General features: G+C 41.8%; 1 protein-coding gene across 8 annotated transcripts in view; it reads left to right on the forward strand.

Annotated features, from left to right (window-relative positions):
• FGGY (FGGY carbohydrate kinase domain containing) overlaps positions 1 to 25,807 on the forward strand; it is a 416,661-nt gene extending 390,854 nt beyond the window's left edge. For all 8 annotated transcript variants that reach the window (XM_055306622.1, XM_055306628.1, XM_055306623.1 and 5 more), the window contains 2 exons: positions 20,610 to 20,671; positions 25,577 to 25,807. In XM_055306622.1, coding sequence (XP_055162597.1) covers positions 20,610 to 20,671; positions 25,577 to 25,658 — 144 coding nt within the window. In that variant the 3' untranslated portion in view covers positions 25,659 to 25,807. The remainder of the gene's footprint in view (positions 1 to 20,609; positions 20,672 to 25,576) is intronic.
• The last annotated feature ends 1,195 nt before the right edge of the window (positions 25,808 to 27,002 follow it).

A 27,002-nucleotide genomic window follows, 5' to 3' on the forward strand; every position in this document is an offset into this window, starting at 1 on the left:
GTCTGTAGCTAAGGTGGGGGAGAGATACCTAAGCCCAGAAATCTTTTTTTTTTTTTAAGATTTTATTTATTTATTTATGAGAGACACAGAGAGAGAGAGACATAGGCAGAGGGAGAAGCAGGCTCCCTGTGAAGAGCCTGATGCGGGACTCGATCCCCGCACCCCAGAATCATGACCTGAGCCAAAGGCAGACACTCAACCACTGAGCCACTCAGGCATCCCCTACATCCAGAAATCTAAGAGTGCTTCAGTATTTCCGACAGCTCTTTCTCCCTCATACCCCCATCAGATCCATCACCGAGCTCGAACACCTGTCATTTCTGTGTACCTCTCCCTCTTTACCAGCACCACCCTAATTCCCCGCCCCTTGGACCTCTGCACCTGCCTCCTGCCAGACCAAATGCATCAAGGCAGCCAGGTGGTGGCCCATCTAGCCTCCTAGTACTCTAGGAAAGGAGACTGTGAGGTCCCTTGTGTGGCCTCAGCCTCCCTCTGGGTCCTATCTCACCCACATTTGCCCTCGCTCTATCTGCTCCAACCACGCTGGCCTTCTCATTCCTCACGTGTGTCACTTCCCTTCCTTGTATGTAGTTCTGTCCTCTGCTGGCTGCATGCCAATGTCTGCACATCCTTTTAATGTCAGCTAAGCCATAACATACAAAATGCATGTGTGTACACATCACGCATGTTACACATGCATGTATGTCATACATAACAGGAATGCCGAGACGCACCCCAATACCCTGAAGCAGTCCCTGGAGCAGGAGGGAACCCTCGTCTCTCAGAGTCTGACTGTGCTCTGACAGAAAAGGGATTTAGAGACAGCAGTCCGGACCACCCTTACCACACTGCTCTTCCCCATGCTTCTGAGCACAGGGGGCCACAGGAGGAGGCTGTGCACAAGATAATTTCTTGTTCTCCACTTGCCTCTGACCTGATGTATTATTTCTCTGTTGTCTCAGATTAATTTCACTTTTTCAAATAAACTAGCAAAGGTTTCTTGCCTAAACTATCAAACACAACCTCACCTGCCTGTCTGGCCATATCCAGAAACATCCATTCACATAATTTTTGTTCTTTGGGGTTTCACTTTCCCGGGCACAGAGACTAGTCAGGAAGGAATAAGGTCAGAAAGAGAGACAGGAGACACAGGGAGGGGGGTGGGGAGAGAGAGAGAAAAAACCTCCTAGGGCAATTTGAGGACATTCACAAAAAGAGATCCGCAACCTCCCCTACCACCACTGAATACACGTTCCTGGTCCCCTTGAGAATCGCCCTTCCAGCCCTCACTTACCAGCCCTCATGAGTAAGGCTTAGGCCACCTTCGTTCCTTAGCCATCATCTCTCTGGTCTCCAGTAAATGCAACCCAGTCCCCCACTTTTCCCCAGTCCTCTTCAGCTCCTGAGAAAGATCTGCAGCCTGGGAATCAAAAGTCCCGAGTTCTAGGTCAAGGTTTGGCATCCACTGATTTTGTGATCTTCCCTGGGTAGTGTCCGTTTCCTCCTCTGAGGGCATTGTCAGCACCATGGCATTTCACCACTGAATCCACCATGCACAGAGGTAACCGAAGTTTGTGAGCACCTGCTTTATGCAAAGCACCATGCTAGGATTAATGATCCCTTGTCCATTTACCATCCCTGCCAGGCAGGCAGTACTCCCACTTAAGAGAAGGGAGAATACCACATAGGAAAATTAAGAAACCTACTCAGGGCACAGGCTGGGAAGAAAAGAGGGAGGTTTCCAACCCAGGTCCATGGCTTTCCAGAGCTCATGGGCCATTACACTAAGGTGAGACCAAAGTATACTGTAGAGAAAGAAATCAAGATGACTTCTTACAGGGATGCCTGGGTGGCTCAGTGGTTGACCATCTGCCTTTGGCTCAAGACATGATCCCGGGGTCCTGGGATCGAGTCCCACATCGAGCTCTCTGCAGGGCGCCTGCTTCTCCCTTTGCCTACGTCTCTGCCTCTCTGTGTGTCTCTTATGAATAAATAAATAAAATCTTTAAAATAAAAAGAATTTTAAAAGATGACTTCTTACAAAACAAGAAATAGAGCTCATCCTGCATTCCCGTTCCTGCATTATGCAGAAGATAGGATGCCTTTCTTGGATTTTTTCTTCCATGCACACCTCTGCTCAGGAGCTGGGAAGAGGGAAAGCACACATTGGGACTTGAGGTATAAATCTATAAAAGCAGGAATCCCAGGACCCAGAGGAAAAGAAGGAAAGGGGAGAGGGAAAGCTCTGTGGGGCCTGCAGGTGTGGGAGCACCAAGTCTTTTCATCCACAACGAGCAGTCTGATGGCCAGAGAGCTATAGAGCTTATCCGAGTTAACACTATTCACAGATGGAGAGAAGGATCTAGAACCCAGGTCTCCCAACTCCACAGAATCACCCAAATCTAATAGGCCTCCTCCTCCATCCCAAAAGAAGAACCTCCGAAACCTTAATTTTGTACCCATCTAAAAGCCACACAGAGCAATGCTAAAGGTAACAGACGCTGCAAAAAATGTTCTCACGGCAACTCCCAGCTGAACACACAAAGGAGGAGGTCCCAGGGAACAGTGTAAGGATTGTCTAAGGGGATCTATGCTGGTGAGATTACAAAAATCATAATATACGAATAAATGAACATATGGAAGAAATCAGCAAAGCCCTCTCCTTCTTCCCATATGTAAACTCGGCCTTCGCCTAAAGTCATTAAGCAAACACAGATGCGGCCGACCCAGGCACCAGATGGCAAACGAGAGTTGGAGTAAGTGGGAAAGAAAGCTTTCAGTGTTTATTCAAAGAAGGGGAAGAAGCCACGATCCAAAATGCCGCAGTTTCCACAAAATGGTCACCTGGGGTCACCAAGGCCCAAAGGTGACCAAAACAAAACAAAACACAGAAAAAACCCTGGTGTAATCATGATTGGGAAGCTGTGGGAAAACCACTGCTAACTTCGGTGAATGGAATATAGTGTCAGAAAAAAAAAAGTGATAATGCTGCAAAACAAAGAAGGAGCAGAAGAGGACAGGGAAATGGAAGGAATTGCCTTTGGCGGAGCATTTACGAGTACCAGGAGCTTGGGCTCACTTAATCCCCACGACTCCCCTCTTAGGTATTGGCCAAATTTTATAAATGCGGAGATTTCATAAATGGGCCCAGAGAGATGAGGCTCTCAGGTCACATCACAGGAATTCCAGCCTCGCTGTTTCCAGAGCTTCCTGGGCACTGCCCCTGGCTCCGCAGCTCAGATTTCTCATCTCTTATCCTGTTGTCAGACCGTGTAATATTTGACACAGAAAACATGGTCCTTGAAAGATTCCATTCAGCCCATCATCGCCGAGCGGCCAGCCCCTGGGAGCACACATGACCTCTGTCCATGTGGCACGCACAGGGGAGGTCATATGGCACCATCTCCCCCATCGGCCCACACCACTAGCCATGGGTAAGGTGACCTGATCAGGTGCTGCTTTAAGGAGAGGCCAGAGCAGACGTAGAGTGAGGAACAGAGCGTGCCTGAGAACTTGGCTCCACTTTAATTTCAGAAAAGACACTCTGTGCTTTCCTCATCTTAGCCCACTTCACCTCTTAGCTTGTACATCCAGGATGAGCTTCTGTTGTGAAAATACCGAAAGGCATCTATGCTTTTCAGTGTGTATGAATGTATATATACATGGAGAATATAGATAGAGGATTCTATCTGTAGGGGTTGAGAATTCCAATAATGCAGCTATTCATTTGCTTGTGGATGCAACAGTAGGGTGGAAAATGCTTTCAAGCTAGACAGACGTGTCTCCTGACTCCACCACTAAACCCGTTGTCTTGGACAAGCTGCAGTACCGCTTTGAGTTTCAGTTTCCTGGCCCATCAGACAGAGCTAACATGCATTCTGAAGGGCTGGGTTTATTTTCCTCCTGCCCCCTCTTCTCTCATTCCACATGGCCAGAGTCCATATGACCATTTTATTTTTCTAATTTTTTCTCCATTATTTTTATCTTACCACATCCCCATCCAGGATGGATCCAGCCTTCCTAAAGGCCATTGAACACTGTAAGAAGATGCTATACAACCACAAAGCAGGCTTGTGTTATTGTATATTGTCCCCAGACTGCCTCCCTCACCTGGTGTGTAGCTGGGTGTGGCCAGTGAGAGGCTCCAGTAGGTGCCTGGAGGAGAGATGGAAGATATGGGTTCCCTCCTTGCTGGGTTGCCGCAGGTTAGCTGATCCATCCACCATGGGCCACCATCCCTACAGGTGACCTCTCCCTCCGGCATTCTCTCTGGGTGTTGGGAGTCTCTCACTCTCCTTGCTCCTTTGGGCCAAGAGGCAGTAGGGGCTCCCCACTGTTGCTAGTCATAGGGTACTGTTTCTTTTCCTAAACCTTCTTTTAAATAAACCCAGTATTGAGTTTTGCCTCAATTGCCCAATATGAGAGTCCATCTATTTCCTGATGAGAAGCTAACTTGTCAGCTCAATTGCTTGTTTTCTGTAATAACTTCATCAAACCTCCCGGATTCCCAGCCACATCTTTCCTCTCGCATTCAGACAAAGGACCTCCTTATTCTCAGGTGCCACCTACCTTAAAGAGACAACAGAAGCCATTAGAAAGACACCTGCCATTAAATCTTACATCCAATGGCGTGCCACAGTTGGTTCACACCTGGCATGAGAGCTAATTGCGCAGGTCTCTTCCCGAGTGTGCTCTGTGTTCGCTGATATCACATTAGTAAATGGAAGGTGGCCACAGCAGGCTTTACATTAGCAGAATTAGCCAATGCTACAAAGTAGGGCTTTTTAATTTTGTTTTGATTTTAGGTTTTTTTGGTAGAGCCAGTTGTTAACATTTATCAGCACATCACTGCTCATATCCAGATTCAGACTTTTTCTCCTTCACATTTATTGTAATGGAAGAGATTATAAAAGAAGAGCCCGTTTGTCAGAGGCTCCTCCATTCCCACCCCCCAGTCTGACAGCCCACTGAATCCGTTATCCTCTCACTCCTCTATATTAGCTAGCTCCTTCTTGGCAGCACTGGAATGTGCTCTCACTTGTGCTGTCCCATACAGCCGCCACCAATCGAATGTGGTTACTGAACACTTCAATGTGGCTAGTGCGGTTTGAAATGTAGAGAATTACACACCAGATTTCAAAGAGTCACTATGAATAAAAGGACATAAAATATCTACTAATTGTATTGATTACTTGTGAAATGATATTTATAATAAGGTATAATAAGTTAAATAAAAGGTAATAAAATTACTCATTTCTTTTCACTTTTTAAAGCGACCCCTAGAAAATTTTAAATTACATAACTCACATTATTTCTTTTGGACAGTGCTACTACACACGCTCTCATCTTAAACAAAATTCTCTCTCCTGTGTGTCAGCCCCATCCAATTCTTACCTTCTCACAATCAAAAGTATTTTATTTTATTTTTTTTAAAAAGACACATTTATTCAGCGTCATAATCAGACTATTACATTTAGCAATCAACAGCATGGGTGCAAAAAAAAATCTACATTAAAACCCTTTGTTGGAAGGCTTTACACTTCAAAAGTATCTTAAAAGATGGCTATCTTCGTTGTCCTGATTTTCTCACCAGCACCCTCTGCCTCCTTAACCAAGGATGATCAGCTCTTTACTTCCACAATTCCAGCCAAAATTGTACTAGCCTCAGTCAGTAATGCTATCCTAGACCATTGCTCAGCACAAAGGGCTTTTCAGTCCTTACCCTGCTTTACCTTTAGCAACATTTTGCAGCAAGGAACACTCCCTGTATTGACACATTCTTCCATTGGTGGCACAGTTTGTGATTTTCCTCCTGCTGTTCTGAACACTGCTTTCCAAATTCATTTGCCAGCTCCCCTCTGTCCTCTGCACAACACTGTATGTTGGTCTTCTAGGTAATTCTGTCCATCTCATCCACTTCTAAGGACTCATTTACTATCTGTAGCCCGCAGCTCAGCAGCTGTCCATATAACATGTCCACTTAAAGGGCTCTTAGGTATCCGGATTGAAGCGTGTTCAGGTGAATTCATCATCTACACCCTTGCCTACAAAACTGGCTCCAGCCCATTCGTGGCACAGTCTATAAATGGCACCACATCTACTCACTCTCCTCTGCCAGAACTTCAAGGACATTGTGACCCCACACTCTCCTTCCCTTCCACTTCAGTCTCTCATGGTCACTTTCTAAACTACTTCTCATGTCTCTTGAATTCTTACACTTGGCTTTAATTCCACACTCACCACCCTAGTCTGGGTTATCATCACCTCTCACCTGGCTAGTTTGCTTGCCACCATTTTTACCTTCTCTAATCCATTGTCCACATATGAGCCAAGGTGATCTTTTACAAACGAATAGGATTGCTCTTGCTTAAAACCCTCCGATGGCTTTCTCTTCACTTTGGCATAATGATTTACAAGACCAGCCAAATTCTGACTCCTGTCTTCATTTGTAACTTTGGCTCTGGTCACTCTTTCTGTTCATTCTATCTACTCTTGGACTTCTTTTAGTCCTTTGAATACACCATAATATTTCAATGTCAAGTATGCATTCTGTGCAGCCTAAATGCCTCTTCATCAACTTTATTTATGGGGCCAACTCCTTTTACACTGCCAGGTCATTCCCTAACACCCAGACTAGCTTTATATCCCTCTGGCCCTCTCCTCTAGCATCTGCATTCCTCTAGTAGACCCTAAGCTCTATGAGGTCCAGGGATCAGAGCTGCGCAGCTCACTGATGTGTCCACAGTGCCTACCTAGCACAACGCTTGGGGTATACAGCAGGTATTCAGTCACCATTTGTTAGACCACAAAACCAACATCTGGCTCAGACTTGCCATTTTGGAGAAAATGAAACTGGGATCCAATGAAAGGAAACAACTTGTTCAGAATTAGAGTTTAGACCAAGCTTAATGCAGGACCAGAGCCTCCTGATTTCTGGATCAGTTCTCTTTCCAGTACATCATGTGCCTGTCCATGATTTAGTAAGCAGAGGGAAGTGGACTGAATTCCCCATGTCCGTGAAAACCACAGCAAGCCCATTTTCGTAAACACAGCTGACACAGTTGTTGTTTTCTTTGTTTGTTTTAGGTAAAAGGCCTAGAAGTCCAATCTAAAAAAAGAAAAAAAAAAAAAACCTCCATGTTTCTAAACCTAGAAGCTCCTAAACTTTTATTCCCCACAGCCCCCGTTCTGTTCATTATTCATCTTCTTTCCCCTCATGAACCAGAGGCATCAGCTGGTACTCAGTGTTGGATGGTTTCTTCGTTCCATGCTCTTTATCACTCCCAGGCAGCATGTCACATGTAACAGAAGATTTGGAAGGACTATCTTTAAATAGTAGCACTCAAGAACATATTATAGGATCCTGTGTAGTGCTAGGGTTGAGATGAGTGTAATAATTATAAGAATACAAGTAACCCCAGTTTTTAAGCTATTACCTTGTGCCAAATACTAATTTAAATGCTGTACATGCATTTTATTTTTATCTTAGTAACTCTGTGAGTAATTCTATGATTTCTGTTTTTGCAGATGAGTAAACTGAGGCACAAAGAGGTTAGTAAATTGGCCAAGCCATTCAGTTAGAAGAGCCAACATTCCAATCTAGTCGGTCCAGAGCCTATGAACTTACTTGTGACATCTGACAGTTGAAGAATATGTTGAACTGACAGGAAACACCAAGTTTCACTGAGGGAGATCCCAAAGTTGCTTTTTACAGATTCCTGACTTCTGATCCATTCGTTATTTCATCAATCCATCTACTCATTCATTTTGTTCGTTCTCTCACCATGCATTTAGTGAAAAGTCACATTATATCAGTTACTGGGAATACTGGCAAAAGTTGATGGTCTCTATCCTCTTAGATCTCATAGTCTAGTTGGGGAGACATATAAGAAAAGAGGTGTTTGTCCTAATGTGTGCTCAGCGCTAAGAAAGAAGGAAACCATGGGGCTCTGGAAATAAAGAAAAGCTTATAAGCCAAACTGGAAGGACAGCACAGTATCCAAGTTTTGCATTCCAAGATTTGCATTCCACTCCTTTCCCTCTCTCTGACTTTTGTCTCCTCTCTCCCCTCCTGGCTTCCCAGTTCCCTCCGGCCCTTCTCCTGCTTTGGCCTTCTGGTGCCCTCCTTGGCCTGCCCAACTCTGGCTTTTGTTTCAAGCTCCCTCCTGTCTTTTCCCTGCTGAAGTTGGTTTGAAACGAATTCTGGCTTTTCCAGAAGGACTCCTATACTGCAAAGAGTCAGTGGCCAGCCCCAACAGCTAAACCAGTGTGTCCAGAATCCACCCTTTAATATGACTTTGGCCTAGGAGACTTGGAGATCCAACACAGGGAGCTTTAGAGCGTATGGAGGGATGGGTGGGTGGATAGATAGTCTGTGTATTAGATAATTTGGTTATTTACCAACCTAACCTAAACACAGAGAAATTAGCCCTAGCAGCTACCCAACACTCCTTGCACCTCAGTCATTGTGTGCTATATTAATACTGTCATGTTTTGATTTTCTTGCTGCTAGTTATGGTTCCTGATCTGTTGGCCAGAGAATCTTGTCTGTATAGAATTAACTTTGAGGCAGGTAATATAAGTTTCTAAGGTGTTCAAACTCTTGAAAACTTTCCAGATGTTGTGCTTTCTTGAGTGGCAATCACCCATTGGCCTCCTTTGTCCTAAAGGAGATTTCTCTCTTCCAGCCATAAATGAAGCATATACTGGCCAAATGATTTATGTGAATTAGAGGTACCAATTAAATTTTACTAAGAGAGTATTTGTGATGCTTCTTGTTGGTCAATGTGTTTGATATAATAAATGGTGGATTATACCCTAGCTACCAAAGAAATTAGAGCCAGATGGGGTCTGTGCACAGACTGAAAGAAAAAGGAAAGGCTTGAGAATCTTGATACTACCATGAGGTGAAGAAGGACCTTTGGTAGGAATGATGGGATAAAGGAGAGAATTAGACTGATGGGCAGTTGAAGCCAGAAAGTGGCTATTAGAGCATTACATACATAATTTATTTACATTTATACATAAATGTACCAGTACCAGTTGGTGATGAGATTCAGAGTTTGGCTGTGGGGATGAATGCTGGAGTAAAGTGGAGGTGAATGGTCCTGGAGTTGGAAGCATTTTGAAGCCATAAGACTCAAGCATTGGATAGGTCATGTAAATTGATACTTAAGTTTTCCAAGATATTGACAAATCTCCAGGTAGATGGGAAGACTAGGTGATCTGGGTCTCAGCTTCATTTAACATAGGGATGCAAGCAAGAGGCCAAGGGTGACAGCAGTGAGCTGCATTGGATGTGGGCATGATCGTATATCTATCACCAGATGGTATAAACCTCAAACGAGCAAATCTTTTTGCTTGCAAATGGAGGAATAATTGTCTGGAAATGATTATACAGAGCCATGAGAATATTAACACCCAACACCTTCACTAGCCCACCCACTCCACCAATCTGAAATGTACCCAAATATATGCTTGTCAACTCTTGCCTTTTAATAAAGCTTCTAGGAAAAAAAAATAAAGCTTCTAGGAAAACAGGGCTTGTTTCAGTTGATGGGTAGATAGTGGTCTTAATAATAACTTTAGATTTAAGCATTTAATCTACAAAACAAGCCTATAAAATAAGTATTAAAGCTCCCATTTTCAAAATGAAGAATATGAGACTCAGAGCACTAAATGGTAGAGCTAGCATTTGAATTATGGTCTCTGTATCACTGCAGTCTTTGTTTTACAGTGAATGGTTAAGATTCGAAAGCTGTGTGTTTTCATCATATTTCAAGTGGGGATATAAAGTAGGTAAAATGTTTAATACTGTGCTAGGCCATAGTAAGTACTATGTTAGTTAGCTCCTACTACTAATTATTATTATTGTTGTTGTTGATTTTAAGTTGTTATTATTATTGTTATTTGAGTTCCAGCCCACTGCAGAACTCTCAGAAATATCAGCAGTACCCTTTTTCCCCAGTCGATAATAGATCATTAGATGGGTAATGGCTTAAAGTTTTGACATCTGTAGTCTGATGCTTGTAGTAAGAAGCTTGATATTTTGGCTTTTACAAAACCCAGAGGAGGCAAGTCGAGCTCAGGTAAGGAGGAAGAATAGTTGCTCACCTATTCATATTTGGACCCAACCCCTAAGCAGCCAGGCCACATATTAGGACCCCACCTCAGAATATTGCAGCAATGGTAGGTAGCCTTCCCTATTGTAGAAACACCCCCCTGTGCTAGTTTGTTGTGGTTAAATTTGGAGTGAGACTACGCCTTACTGGAGAAACACAGTGGGCATGTTGCCTCTCAGAGTGGGCCGAGTAAAAGCCTAATAAAATATATCACAGAGTAATTGCTTCGCTTGTCAACTGGGAGTTAATCAAAAAAAGACACGTGCATGAAACCAACAGATTGCAGACCTGGCAAGACTTTAGAAATAATTTAATCCAACCCCTTCATTTTACTGATAAGGAAAGGGAGTCCCAGGGAGGGGAAAGGTCTCACTCAGGGCCATACAGCTGGCAGGAATTTTGTTTGTTTCAAAAATTAATATGAACAATCTTTCTCTACATCAGTGAATCCACCTTCCTGCCTTTGTAAACACAATATAATGACTATAATTGAATTTGTCTTTGACAGTGGAGAAAGTAAGCTTTTAGGGTCTTACAGGGCCCTAAAGACATCAGGGGAAGATAAATTGTCATGGACTAACCCAAAGATCTGCAAATTGACTGGCTGTGGAATAAGGAATAAGCCTAGTCTTATTCATGAGTTAAAGCATGTTTTAAATCCTACCTAAGCCACATATTAGCTTAGTCAAGTCACTTAACCTCTGTGAGCCTCTGTTATAAATTTAGATAATAAGGCCTTTGTCACAGAATGTTTGTGAGCATTCAGATGAGGCAAGTCATACACAGTGCCTTACTAAAATAAGAATCAAATAAGTATATATGTTCAGCTAATGTTTAACTAATGCTCTGCTAAACATAGAGATACATCAATGAATGAGAAAGCCAAGGACCTTGCTTTGATGGAGCTTAGATTCAGGAAGGAGAAGCAGAGGTGAGGGCCACAGAGGAAGAGGGGGACAGTAAATGAAGATGCACATAAATTAGCAATATAATTTCAGGTGATGCTAAGTGCTAGGAAGGGTTTTAAAGAGAAGAAAATGAGGTGATCTGATAGATGTTTGGTAGAAGTGGACTGTTTCAGCCAAGTGGCAAAGTCTGGCCTCTTCAAGATTTTTTTTTAATTTTTATTTATTTATTTCATGACAGAGAGGAGAGAGAGAGAGAGAGAGAGAGAGAGAGAGAGAGAGAGAGAGAGAGGCAGAGACACAGGCAGAGGGAGAGGGAGAGAAGCAGGCTCCATGCAGGGAGCCCAATGCGGGCCTCGATCCCGGGTCTCCAGGATCACACCCCAGGCCGAAGGTGGCGCCAAACCGCTGGGCCACTGGGGCTGCCCTGGCCTCTTCAAGATTGTATTTGAAGACACCCTAAATCATATGAACAATCCAGACAGTCGAACACCCAGAAGGGCATTCCTGGCAGAGCAAGAGCAGGCAGGAACAAACTTGCCATGTTCAATCCATAGCAAGATGCCAGTGGTTTCCAGCATGACCAGGAGAGTGAGTGAAAGAAGGTTGAAGATGACAACAAAGCATGATCTGGAAGTTCTAGTCCATTCTGCAAAAATCTGAATTTCATTCAAAAGGCAGCAGGGGTCCATTGCTGTGTTTAGTAGTCAAAGCAACTATAATAGAAAAAAAAAAAACTAAACATTTTATCTCCATCCATGATTCCTGGCACACAGATCCAAGGAATCTCTGGCATGAAAAATAATATATACTTTTGTATACTGATGAGATGACTGGTGCCTGGGGATCACAGACAGCTTCCACATGGGTTTATTCAATCAGTGGCTAATGATTTTTATCAATCAAGCCTATGTAATGAAACTTCAAAAAAAAAAAAAAAACCCTGAACAACAGGGTTGGGAGAGCTTTGGGTGGTGTACCCCACAGGGTGTGGGAGTGCCCACCCCCTCATCCCCAAACCTTGCCTATGCATCTCTTCTATTTGGCTGTTACAGAATCATATCCTTCTTAATAAACCTGTAATAGTAAGCGAGCTGTTTTCCTGGGAGCTGCTCTGGCAAATTATCCAATCCAAGGTGGGATGGCTGTTCATGAGAACCCCCAGTTTATAGTCAGAAGTACAGGAGGGACTTGTGACACATTGACATGGGAGGTAGTCATGGAAGACTGAACCCTTAAACCTATAGAGTTGAATGCTAACTCTGGGTGGTGTCAGAATTGAATTGAATTGAATTGTAGGACAGTTGTTGTTTGTTGGTGTTTGGAGAGGTGCAAGATTGATTGGTGTGAGGGAAAACCTCCACATGTGATGTCAGCAGTACTCTGTGTAGAAAAAGCCCAGAGAGACTTAACTCACTCATGGATTCATTCAACAGATCATTATGGATTACCTATTCTGGCTGGGCACAGTTTTCAGTGCAGTAAATGAATCCAGTCAACCCCCCTGGCCACATGAAGTTTGTATGCTAGTAGGATAGTAAATATGTAAAAATGTATGGAGCATTTTCCATGTACCAGTACCATCTGAGTGCTTTACCTGAAATAACTCATGATCCTCACAGCAGTCCAGTGAGAGGTGTATTATTACTATCCCCATCTTTAGAAGGGGAAACAAAAGTTCTTACAGAAGTTAAATCATTTGTCCCTGATGATATAGCCAGTATAAGTGGTAATGCCCAACTCCAGACTCTGGCAGTCTGCTATAGTCAGTCTATTGTTTTAATCACTGCACTATATTTTCTATTCCTGAAAAATCACTCTGACTGGCCCTGGGGCCATTAGGGGCTATTAATTAAGTCAAGAGACTAGTCAGGACGTGGTGGTTCAGAGAGGAGGATTGCTGAAATTCTTAGTAGCGCTGCAAGAAGGTATTACCATTCCCACTTTATAAATGGGAAAACTGAGGTTTAGTTCACACATCGGGTAAGTTAGCAGAACCCAGATGCAATGCCAAGCCTATCTCCAAAACCCAGTATCTTTCCACTAGCATCTCCATCTCCTGAAGCATTGCAGAGCCTCTCCATACCCTGTCCTTTATGATCAGGAGGCTAGTATGAGGTGTTATTTGCAGTCAAGATTGGGAAGCTGGGCGCTTCAATTTTGTTTCTCTGTTTGGTAGGCATTATGTAATTAAAGTTACATAAAATATGAATATTCCAACACATTCACTCATACATGTTTATAGGTGTTTCTTCTTTTTTACAATTTTTGCATTGATATACAGTGTACATAAAAAGCAAAAACACACAGATCTTAAGCACACAGTTTGATGAGTTTTGATAAATGTGTATACCCATGTAATCACTACCCCTAAACAAGAGCTATGTGTGAATGTGTGTGAGTAGATAGGTAGGTGGGTATGTAAATATATAGATAGAACTTAAAATTATAAGTGAAGTGAAACTCTTCACATCATGATTAATGATTAGGACTTCTTCCACTCTTTCTCTCTCCCATTCCTTCTTGCTTCTAAATTGACATTGTTGTCATCAGTGCATGGAGGTTACACAGAATACCAGGTGCAGGTCAAAAGATGACTGTATCAAAAAGAAAAAAAACAAAATAAATAAAAGAACAACTAGCCATTTCTTCATGTTTGTTGGAGGAACAAAATCACATTGCTATACTTTCTGTTTTTCTATGGAGAGGTCATGTGCTTCAGCCCACACATTACCATGTGAACTTGTTTTCCAGTAAAATGACTCAGAGTTCGTCAAGAAGGCAGATTCATGTATTCAGAGCTATGTGTCAGCATCTCTGGAAAAAGGTACAATGTACTATACTGGCATATTGTGCACATGCACATACACACACACACACACACACACACACACACACATGCAATTTTCACCCAGGGAGTTCACACAATTAATAAGCAGCAGAAATGAGATTTGAACTCAAGCTTAGGGGACTCATTCAAGGGCTAGGCTTTTTGTATTAGAGGGAAGAAAGGAGCATCAAATCTGAGTGTGGGGCTAAGCGATAGCTTGGAGTTAGAACTGGACTTGAATTCTGGCTTTACTACGTATTGGCTTTATGACTTTGGGCAAATGACTTGTACTTTATTCTCCCCTGATTCATAAAATGGGGATAGAGATGATATCTATGTTATAAAATCATGTTGAAGACTAAAAAGGTCACATACATAAAGCAATTAGCACAGTCCACAGCCTAAAACAGTAAGCACCCGGGAAATGTTGCCTTGAACCAGTAGCATAGCAATGGCCGTGGGAGTTGACTGCTAAATCAACGGATGCCACACTTTTTGAATCAGTCAAAAACATTTCAAGCTTGCATCCTCAGTATGTGGAGACTCACTGATGGAAAGGCATAGGGGTGTTCTACTGTACTTGTAGATTATATATACTGTAAAGCAGATGAAATATAGCTGAAGTAAAATATTTCCAATTCTTGCCTATTATGATATTTTCATATTAACACTATACAATACCTAAAGGTGTATTACATATCTAGAGCCAGATGGGTTTCTAATGATTTCTAAAGTCTTTTTGATGATTTCTGAATGACTTTGTATATGCCTGTGTATCTATATCTCAGGCAGTATTCTAGATCATTTTCATTTCTTCCCAGTTTTTATCTTATCTGACCAGGTCTTCATTGCTTTTTATATTCTAACATGAAGAGCTAGTACCAAGGGAAAGTGTCACTATTTTCTTATTTACTTGGATCTGAATTATCACCATTACCTTTAATCCATTGACTAAATCTTTTTCAGCTGCTTGTCCATTTTATGAAGGTTAGCTTAAATAAAACAAGGTAATAAAACTAAAAAAGCACTTAACTAGAGCATGTAAGTGACAACATGGAGCAGATCTCTGGATGCTGGGACCCCATGGTGATCACCGTGCTGTCATCCCCTGTATGGCATAGAAATCCCATACTTCTTTTAAGAAACCTGACACATCTTATGTGACTCATGTCTACCCAATGTGTAGACCAACTGACCAATCTGGTGACAATCTGCTTATTAAATGCTGGTAAAGCTTAACTAATTTCTTTAGACTAGAAGTCATATAAATGGCACTTTTAGTGTTTTCTTCTGGAGTCCTAATGGCGTATCTTGTGCACTCCCTGGAGTACATGTATGCCATTTCAGAAACACTGGCTTACGTGGTCTTACATTGCCCCTGTTATGGAAGTCCTCACCCTTTCATTCAGCAGCTCAGCAAACATTAACCAAGCACGTATGAGAACTAGGACCATGTTAGGCTTGACATCTGCAATCACATGGTTCTTGTCTTTGGGGAGTGCACAGTAGAGCTCCCACCAGGCTAGGTCCTGAGTATTCTTCCCTGAAGACTGTGACTCTGGACACTTCCAAACTTGCCATGTCCTTTAGTGCCTAGGTCTAGACTACCCGATAGCCTTCCCAAATTCTTAAGGCCACTGTTTGGCTTCCCCTGGCTAGGGGAGAAGGTACTAGATCCCCCATTCCTCAAATTGCCCGTAGTAGAGTGTCAGCCACTCATGGGTTCCCATCTTCTCCATGATGGGTATTGAAGAGCCCCTTTCTTCCCTTACCTTAATTTCCTTGCATAACTCACCCCAGTGAAGCCTAACGCCCTTTGCTAGCTCCCAAGCCAGGCCGTAACACATGAGAACTGGGTGTTTCCCATGCCCACGCAGGCCTGGTGATTACTGGTGCTATGGCCCAAGAAGTGGTGAGCAGTGTGTGTGGACTGGTATCTCAGCCTTGACACGGCAGGGAAGGGTCAAACCCCATGAATGCAGTCTTTCATGACCATGGTACAGGGCCCCTATTTTTTCCTACAGAAACCCTTGACTTGCTTTCAGAAGTGACGATCAAATGTGAACTTTCATGGTTTATTTATAGCTCTGCCTTATAGAGAGAAAGAAAAGAAGTGATTAAAATGCGATTTTACAAAATATTTTGTTTTTAAAAAGCATTCATTGTGTGGGCAAAAAGGAAAGAGAAAAGTCACTGTATTCATTGTGCTGTCTAGACTCTCAAACAAAGAGGGTAGCGTGCTGCAAATTAAGATTGTCCAGCTCCTGCCTGCTGACAAAAAGTAGGAATTTTGAGGCCAACTTCAAACAAACCCTTTTGAACAGAAATATATTGTGGGGGGGTGACTATATTTAGCACGTGTCAGCATTCCCATAATAAATTCATATTGTTATGCTGTGGTCATTTCCAGATTTATTGCAGCCAGTGGGTTCCTGAGGTTTTGGCTTTATATTAGTTATTTGGAGAAATGAGAAAAGCCAGCACTGCTGTGTCTGATGACAGCAGTGATTCTCCGGGCATCCTCCTTATTGTGTCCAATACCCGTAAGGAGCCCTGCCTCCCAGGAGACGGGATGAGCACGAGTTGTTTTGAGTGCCTATCTAAGCATAACATTTTTTTTTTTAGAATGCAGTATTTTTTTTATTATCCTTAAATTATCAAATCCACATATGCCACTGTAGAAAATTTAGAAAAGACAAAAAAGAGAGGAAAAAAATTGCAACCCATGCTCTTGAACCTGTTAACGTTCCGATATATTTTTATCCAGTGTTTATTGTGTGTCTATAACTTGTGGTTAGGACAAACACGATTCTTGAGATAGAAATGATAAACAACTGACTTTTTTACTCCCACCACCCCCTAACACTTAGGCAATAGAGCAAGTTTTTCTTCGCTCTGGTTAAAAATCCTGGTAGTTGTATTGTTTTCTTAGATAAGTACAAAGTCGATCCTAGGTAATATAAGTTTTATGGTTTCCTTAAGTTGTGAGACATAGCCCAAACTCAGATATTAGATTATCAAAGAATATTTAATAATCATCATGTGAGTTTTCATTCAAAGATGAGACATCTCCCCACTTCCCAGTTGGGGTCTGCTGCACATGAGAAGACATAGCTGGGATTGGTCTTCTCTCTTCCCTGCTGACTTCCTCTGGAGCATAATCGTTTTTTTTTGTTTTGTTTTGTTTTGTTTTTTTCTTATTCCTTTGAGGTAGTTGGAGAGTATACAGGAAGAGAGATCAAGGGTTTAGAAAGTTCTTGTCTGATCAGTTCCGTTAGCCTATTAGGTGTTTGTAGCCAGGCTCCATCACAGAATTTGTTTTGGAAATTCTCTACTTGTAGAAACCTCTCACTTTTCTTGCCCTTGTTAATGCTACCCTACTCTAGTTGACTGTTTTCTCTTCATTCCTAAGACACGGAATAAATCATCTCAAGCCTTATGCACACTCCCACTGCCTCATGAGGTGGCCATATTGGATGGTATCTGAGACAATCCATGACAGCTCTCTCACATGTGGGCCACCAAGGGTCCATGGGAACCAGCCATGCTTTTTGGAGCCTGACGGACTCTGACAGTGCTGGCTGATTCCAGTGCTGGCTCCTCCACTTCTACACTGAAGCTGCCAGCCAGCCCTTCTCTTCCAGATGGGAATTCCACTCAGTCCATTGTGTCCCACAGTGAACACATATCAGGTTCTCTGTTGTTCTCAGTGAAGCCCTGCTCTCTTGACTAGCAATGGGGAGACTCACTCCTCCCTTGAAAGTAGACCTGATGATACACAATAAAACAACAATTTGCTCCTAAAAATCTCTCTCTGTTCTTCCATGTGGGTGAAAGTTTTAAGAGTTGATTAATGGGTCCTCAACGACCCTTTTTTTTTTTTTTTTTTTACAGATTCTTCAGGGTGGTCTGTTTCCAGCTCACTTTGGTATCTTATATCTGTCAACTTTAGATCTCAGCCAAAACTTCCATTTTCACATTTTGTCACATGTATGAACCTTAAGTCCATTCATCTCATAGACATTCCCTGAGTGCACACGATATACCAGATGCTGAGTTTGGCAGAGGAAATAATTATCACAGTTCCTGTCTTAAGGAGCTCATAGACTAGTCAGGGAGGCTGGTGTGTTAACAAAAAAAATTGTGGTACTGTGTCATAAGTGCTATGGTAGATGGTAGCACAAGTTGCAGTGGGAGCAAATAATTCAGTCTAGGTGGGAGGCAGGCGGCAGGGATGAGTCAGAAAAAGCCTCCTCAGTGGAGTCAATACCTGAGCTCAGTTTACTGTTTAAAGCTATATTTGTTTAGGGGACAAAATAACCTCTTTTAAAGCCTTGAGAATATCTAGTGCTGGTGTTTATTTCTCGATAGTTTATTTTACAAACAGGCAAAGGTAATGCGAAGAAAGGAAGAAAGCCCTATGGGCTGCCATTGTATTTTAGTGGGAAGGGAAGGGACATTTTATGGAGCACCTTCTATAATACAGGTTTGCCAGGTCCCACCCATGAAGGCCATCTTGGAATGTCATCTCAAGGCCGTGGCATAAGCTCAACCCAGAGGAGTATTTCCCAAGGGCGTTTTCAGGATTCCAAGGAGGTAGAGGAAGCAGAAGCCAATCTGGGAGCCCTGCAGAGTGTCACTCCAAAAGAAGAAGTAAGGACAGACTAGAGGACAAGCGCCAGAGTTGGTGACGGAGGATTGCTGAGGCCATCTCCACAAGATGTGGGGTTTACTTGAAGGGAATTGGAACTTAGTCTGTGAGGGAAAATACAGGGTGAGCAGAGCTCTTAAAATAGCCTTGTGAAGTGGAATAGCAGCAACCTCACTAAGATGTGTTTGACTATTTATCCCTCCACAAAATGGCCCCAGATTGTCTTTTTTTTGGTTCTTTTAACCATGGTTTCCTTTTCGGTAATTTTTCATAATTTAGAAAATCTCCTTCTTCCTTAAGACTGCCACTTCTTTCTGTTGTCACTGTGCTTGCCAACCTCAGCATCTCTGATTCCTAGTCAGCACTTTTAAATCCGTTGAGGGCTAGGAAACCAGAGAACTCCTTCAGAATGTTCTTGCCATCGTTGGGGAAGAGTTGCTAGAGCATCCTAGCCAGAGTAGAAAGTATGTGTAAATGGTTGGTAGATGAGAAAATACCAAGTTTCCTAACCCTTGAATAACTACTGAAAAGAAGTTCATCCACTTCTAGCAAGGTGTTTATCACCCTCTCCTTTGATCAGAGTAAATGTCTCTTCCACTCTATGGTGAGCCCTGTGATGAAAGGGCCCATGTAATCTTCATCTCTGCTTTCTATATATGTTGAATGCTGCACTCAACACATACAAGGGACTTGGATTTTTTTTTTTAATGAATATTTTAGGTGTTAAGTAAACCGTAAAAAGATAAAGCTCCTGGCCTCATGTAGCTTGCATATTGGGTAGGGCAAGGAGTAAGAGGAACTTAAGGAACATGTAAACCAGTAAATACATGGCATACCAGAAGGGAATCAATGGTAAATAATACATGTAACATAAAACTTATATAATAGAAACATAAATTATTTCTTCCCCAACTACTATGTAAATTTTCGCAAGACAAAGAGTATATCTAAAGCAAATCTAACATAATGTCTGGTACATAACAATTAGTAAATATGTGGAATAAAAAGGTGTACATATGTTACCCCAGGATGACTACATCTTTAACAATGAGTTCAATAGCCATTCCTAAGGCAGGCCTATCTGAGAAGCTGTGTCATGCCATTGCTTGTCATCTCCCTAGTCAAGTCTGTTGGACTCCAAAGTTTGGGTTCACTCCATTCCTTCTAACTTTTCCATTGCCTTACCAGCTTTAGGAGACTGCCTAAGGAAGCCTAACCCTCTCATTCCTATAATGGAGCCCACACAAGCTGTGATTGGTCTTGATGCCACACATATCAGCCATGTCCATATAGACGCTGCAACTCAATGTCTACCTGATTGCCCCATTGTAAAGACAGGAATGTCCTAAAGTCACAGTCCACAACTTAAGTAAATTAGACTCAGCCCAGAGGCCTCACACCTGTGTTCACAGTTTTAGAGAGTGCTAGAATAAGGCCTTGAATAGAAGAACTCTTAAGTATGTTATTCTAAAGAGCAGGTGTGAAGTGGGGGTCCACCTAGTTATTGTTATCTTGAGTTTAAGTAAACAATGTGCTTAGTGACTGATTGCATTGCATTGTTAAGGCCTTGTGTCCAGGTAATGATAAGGGAAAATCGTTTCCTCCCACCACTCCCTTCAGGTGATCACAAAGGTGCTTTGCCTTTGGGGTTAGTTAGGCCCTGGAGCCCTCAGTACTCAATCATGTATTAAGCCAAGACTGTGTGGCTTTGGCTTAAACATTGATGTAACTTTTAATGTTCATTAATGTTTATTCTTACTACCAATGATAATAAGTTGACCAAAAAAAAAAAAAAAAAGGACTAATTGAATATCTTAAGGGGAGTAAATCCTAATTAGAATGTTCTTGGGCAGCCCCAGTGGCTTAGGGGTTTAGCGCTGCCTTCAGCCCAGGGCGTGATCCTGGAGACCCGGGATTGAGTCCCACATCAGGCTCCCTGCCTGGAACCTGCTTCTCCCTCTGCCTCTCTCTCTCTCTCTCTCTCTCTCTCCAATAAATAAATAAAATCTTAAAAAAAATAGAATGTTCTTGCTTGTGACAAACCTCACCTTGAGTTCAGCTTTCCAACTCAGCTCTTTGTGTTCTGTTTTCCTTTTTGACAGGAGGCAATGGCAAGAATGAGCAAAGTTGGGAAGGTTGTGTTTCCCAGACTTGAGGATAAAAGGTAAGTTTATACTTTTTATATGCACGATGCTGAGGAATGAGGACATTCAAAGACATGTAACTGGAGAGCTAGAATAAGCCTTGGGGGCCAGTAATCCAGTTCTTTCATTTAATAGGTGATACAAGTCCCAGAGAGGTGAAGTCACTTTGTTACCTAAAGTCACGAAATAGCTAGGGCCAGACCTCGGGGTCAAATACAGATTTCTGAACCCTCAGATCAGGGTTCTTTTCCCTAGGTCATTAGCAGCAAATTTGGTCTTCGGTTCTGAAATGGGTATCTCTTATATATTCTATCAAAGGGCACAGTAGCATCTGTCTATCCATCTGTCCTTTATATCACTTGACATTGGGGACTATAACATGACCTTGATCAGTATTTTAATCCCAATTCACAAAATACTAGTTTATTGAGCTGCTGTATTCAAGGCATTATCCTAATTTGCCTATATACAAGGTTTCCAAGGGAATGAGACACAATCTTATGTATGCACATAGATCATTTCAAAATGAAAGGATAAGTTCTACAATAGAAGTATTACCAGGTAAGAAAGTAGCCTTTAAGAAAGAAAGGAATGTGACCATGTAGAGGTGAGAGAAAACTTTTGAGAGGAGATAAAATCTGCCCTGACTTTAATGCTTAAAGGAAATGGGGAGAACATTCTCAGTAGAGGGACTAACATATGCAAAGTTATAAAAGTGGGAATGGCATGCCATGTTCAGATAACTTATAAACAACTCAGAATTCTGAAATACAAAGTATGGGTTGGGGACTGGCAGGAGGTAAAATACAAAGGAGGGAAGGTGGAGGGGGTCATCTTATAAGGAACTTTGAGGCCATGCTGGAGACCTCAGACCTCATCCTATGGGCAGATTGGGGATAGTGAACTTTAGGCAGTGGCAAGACCTGGCCAGATGTAGATTTTAGAAAGATCCCTCTCGGAGGTTGGATTAGAAGGCCCACAGGTAAAAGCAGAGAGGCCACACAGAAGGCTTTTTCAATAATCTAGTGATTGATGAAAACAACCTCTATTAAGCCATTGGTGATGACTATAAAAATGGAAGGATAGGGGTGCCTGGCTGGCTTGGTCTAAAGAACATGTGACTCTTGATCTCGGGGTCATGAGTTTGAGCCCTACATGGGGCAAAGAGATTACTTAAAAAATAAAATCTTCATAAAAAGTAAAATAAAAATGGAAGACAGTTGTGCTAGTGACTTTACAATTATATTTAATGTTAAGTACCAAAATAAATTCCACCTCTTGTAACAGGCAAAGGTGTTGATCCCACCAAAGCATGGTCGGTCTTTAATGGAATTGAAAATGCCCATGGAAAAGCAACCCAATTTCTTTTCCTTTTCTTAAAGAAGGTCTCCAAATGCAGTTGGATTGTTAACCCCCTGAATATATATATATAAATATATATGAATATATATATGAATATATATGAATATATATATATAAAACCCTCTCTGAGAAATACTGAGGTCAGAGAGGCAGGCCATGACATGGGGGGAGCTCAACTCAGGAGCATGGAGAAGTTGTACTTCCCAATGGCCTTGGGAGTCTCCGCTAGCAGCTTCCTTCTTTTGTAGAAACAGATTATTCTTCTCCATCTCTCTGCTGACCCTCCCAAGACATTTGAGGGAAGTCTATTTTTAAGTTCGTTCAGCAAATCCACATGTTCTTTTGAAAAGAATCTTTAGCTTCTTAGTCAGCTGGGAGCACGCCTCTGGAGGCAGCACACATGGTGCTCTGGCACCATCTACAGGTGGCCCCAAGGTTTACCAGTAGAAAGATGGCATTTCCTTCTGAATGACTCCCTTCATCTCATTACCTCAAATCACATTATTATCTCTATGAGACATTTACTTAGGTCTGTGCTACACAGAAACCACTGACTGAGTGTGGGGAGAATTTGGAAGAGAGAGGATTTAGCTGATTTTAAAATTCAGGATCACAGAGAACACAATCTAGTGACCATGGTTCAATATGCTTTTTAGAAGATCCCAAATCTCATCTTCATGCCTAGACTGAATTTATCTGTGCACTCAGAGTAGTCACTTAAAAGTGCTGTGGAAAAAAACTTGTGCTTTGAAAGACACTATCAACCATAAAAAGGCAGTTTGCAGAATTAGAGAAAATATTTGTATATCATATATTTAATAAAGGATTAATACATAGGATATACACAGTCCTCCTAAGACCAAATAACAACAACCGAAACAACCCAAATTAAAAGTGGGCAGAGATCTTGAATAGATATTTTTCTAAAGATTATGTTCACATGGCCAGTAAGCACATGCAAAGATGCTCAACATCACTAATCATTAGGGAAATGAATGTCAAAAATTATAAGATACCACCTCACACACCTTAGGATGATTACAATCAAAAACCGGAAAACAACAAGGGTCAACAAGGCAGTGGAGATATTAGATCTCTTGTCCACTATGGGTAGGAATGTGAAATGATACCACCACTGTGGTGGTTCCTCAAATGTTAAAAATAGCATTACCGTATGATCCAGAAATTTCACTTCTGTGTATGTACCCAAAAGAACCGAAATCGGGATCTCAAGGAGATATTTATACACACATGATCATGGCAGCATTATTCACAGTAGCCAAAACATGGAAACAACCCAAGTGGTCATTGCAGGTGGATGGATAAAGAAAAAGTGGTATATCTGCACTATTCAGCCTTAAAAAGGAAGGACTTTCTGACACATGCCTCATCATGGACAAACCTTGAGAACATCATGTTAAGTGAAAAAAAGCCAGTCACAAAGGGCCAAATATTATATGATTCCACTCATGTGAGGTACCTAGAGTCAAGTTCATAGAGGGAGAGAGAAAGTAGAGCGATGGTTGTCAGGGGCTGCAAGAAGGAAGAGAATGAGGAGTTACTGTTTAATAGGTACAGAGGTTTAGTTTTGCAAGATGAAGAGAGTTCTGCTGATGGAAGGTGATGATGTTGCATAACAGTGTGACTGTACTTAATGCACTGCAGTGTACACTTAAAATGGCTAAATTTCATGTTATGTGTATTTTACAAGAAAACAATTTTTGAAAAAAAGAAAAAACACAGGGGAACAATGTGCCTTGAACCTCAGCTTTCCATGTGTAAAAAAAGGAAAAATACAGTCTATCCATCTTTTGGTGTTCCACGATCATGGAAGGATATAAAAACAACATCAATCTCTATTTATGAGCACATTGCAGCTCACACAGTATTTCATGTCTAAAATTCAGTTACTTTATGATGTAGATATGGTTATCATCCTTCTTAATGCAGGGAAACTGAGACTTACACCCTTTAAGGTAGTTGCCCAGACTTCTCTGCCTACAAAGCCAATGCTTCTTCCACTGTATAAGGAATAAGACTAGTGAACAAAGTTGCTGCAAAATTGTCAGGATTAAAATGGGAAATCTTCAATGTATGAGAAGGTTATTGACCCAAGCTCCCTTCGAGCCGTTTTGAGATTCCAGAGTCAGGAAATCCATCCCATATAACTAAGAAGTATTTAATGTTAAACTGTCAGAGGATATCATTAGAAGGAGAAAATTTCTGTCCCCCAAATCATTCTATGATTAATAACTTTCAATGCCCATAGAACTGATTTTAGTGGAAACTACTTATCACAAGATTGATGATAATGTTGGAGTATTAATTTTAAAAAAAAAAGTAGTGATCATAACTAGCACAGATAACACTTACTAAGATCCAGGCACTGTTTGAAGTGCTTTTCATGCATTACCTCATTTAATTCATATAACAACTCTATTGAGATAGATCCTATAATCATTCTCATTTTCAGATAAGGAAATTTAGACACAGATAGATTACGTAACATACCCAGTGTCACACAACTAGTATTGGCCAAAATGAGATTCAAATCCAGGCCTCAGAGTTCACCTCTTAACTCTGTATTTGGCCCCATCACAGCTCATAAGTCTCCTGGGGAGGACCCTACATATTCATATGTAGGGATATGAAGTCCCTACATATACGCAGGGTTGCTTTTGCAATCTCTTTCTTCAGATTCACAAGCTTGCACCAAAAATCCTTCCTAAAGACTTCTTTCCAGAACATTCCAGAATCTACTGAGACATGCTAAATTGGCCTCATCAGCCCCTCACCCCATGTCAGCTCCTCTCAACCAAGAGGAGTAAAGACAAAGTTGCAAGTGTTCACATATGATTTGTCATAGCTGCTATTATCCCTTTCAAAATCAGGCTGCTCTGCCCTCTTCTCCTGGTCAACACCACATTCAAACAGGTCCAGGGATAACAGGTCTACCAAGACCCAGACAAAGAGTAGAAGGAGGGCAAAGTCCACCCTGGGATGCCTGGACAGCAGGACACCTCTAGAGGGAAGATATTAGTGACATTTTCACGGGGTTGCACTTCCAGGTAAAACAGTCTGCAAAGGAAACGTAGGTGTGGAGTCCACAAAGGGTAATGAAAATGTTTGGTCTCATCCCTGGTCAGACTGTGGTTTCTAAACCAGTCATCAGACCTGGGGCTAGTCATATCTGAAATATTTATTGAAGCTGTGGATGAGCGAGGACCTGTGTTGAGCCTCAGCCTCTTAGTGTGTTACAGCTGAGGCCGTGAAGTCAGACCTCAGTTTGCATCCCAGCCTTGCCCGTGTGGAGCTAGACTACTTTAGATGTGCCTCTCTGAGCAAATGTCTTTGCTTTGACAATGAGGATAATAACACCCCCGTGTAGGTTGCAGATATAACTATGAATCATGCTGATCCATTGCTCAGGATGCTATAAGCATTCAGAAAATGAGAGATGTCTGCCCAACCATAAGAGATACATTCCTGTTCTTCTAAATCTAAGGGGAAGCTGCGTAACGGTTTTGTCTGAGATCATTCAACATATTCATTTTTCTCCCCAGATACTATGACAAGAAATATCAAGTATTCCTGAAGCTGGTTGAACACCAGAAGGAATATGCAGCGATCATGAAAGGAGACTGAAGAGAGTTTGCAGGTGCCAGTGCCAGAAGGTTCTGCGTCACTGCAATAGGGACTCTGTCTTCTCCTCTTGTATTCGAGACCCTTTAAGTATCACTTTATCTTTCCTGTATCATCTTTTAATAAAGACAACTGAGATGTGTGCAACCAGAGCTGGAGTCTTCCATTTCAAAATACCACTGTTGTGTAGTTTCTGCAGACACCACCATAAAGACAGACATTTTGCATAGTGTCACTGGGTCTCCTATGGCAGTAGACCTTGGGGCATATGCAGTCCAGGCAAAGCTCGTACTTGTTAACTACGGCTGTGTCAGCCATTGAATGAAAGATGTGCACTGCTGTAGGTAGGACATCTAGTGCTTATTTTATAGGTGGCCAAAAGCTTATTATTAACTTCTTATTTAGAAGTAATTTCAAACTTAGAGAAAAGTTACAAGAATAGGAATTATACCAGAAACACCCATGCAACTTTTACCTTTTTACCCTTTAACATTTGATTTTTTGTTTGTACGTTCTCTCCACACACATATACGTGTATACACACAAGTGAATTTGAGAATGAATTCCCATAGACTTAACTTTTATAGAGCACTCTGGTTTTATTTTCTGTTTGTATTCTAATTTTGTCAAAAACTCAAAGCCCTTCATGGTATTTTTCCCCACTCCTGTACAGGATCCAGTCTAGAATCAGATATTGTATTTAATGACAGGATCCTCATCTTGCAGTCAAAATAGGTACAAATAGGAACCATGAGTGGATCCAGGAGGGAATTTTGACAAGCCACAGGATGCATGCATGGTCTTAAAATGTCCCCTGACAGATTGTTTCATAGTTACCAGGGGAGAAACAATGTTAACTATACAGGGAAGAAATGGGACAGCATCTGGATTGGGTGATCAAAATGAACATCAGATGGGTAGATGGACATCACATGCCTCTAGATATGATACCCTGAGGTCACAACATCAGTCTGGCCACGAATGCATAGCCTGAATCTAATCATAAAAAACATCAGACAAACCCAAAATAGGCAGCATTCTATTGGACTATATTCTTCAAAAATATCCTTCATAAAGACAAAGGCTATGAAAAGTTTCCAGATTAAAGGAAACTAAAGAAACATAATGGCTAAAAGCTTTTGATGTAGACAAGTATTTGAAGAAAAAAAATGATGGTTCTTTTGTTGATACCATAACACACGCATGAAACACACACAGACATACACATATGCACATACACACCCTCACACACCCTTTCAGACCCAAGAGTAACCAGCAATGTTGATTCTAGAGCCATTGTAAGTCAGATGAGTTTGGACAGAGGACATACAGACTTCAGCAGAGAGG

Source organism: Nyctereutes procyonoides, unplaced genomic scaffold (assembly GCF_905146905.1).
Source record: "Nyctereutes procyonoides isolate TBG_1078 unplaced genomic scaffold, NYPRO_anot_genome, whole genome shotgun sequence".
NCBI classification, from domain to species: Eukaryota; Metazoa; Chordata; class Mammalia; order Carnivora; family Canidae; genus Nyctereutes; species Nyctereutes procyonoides.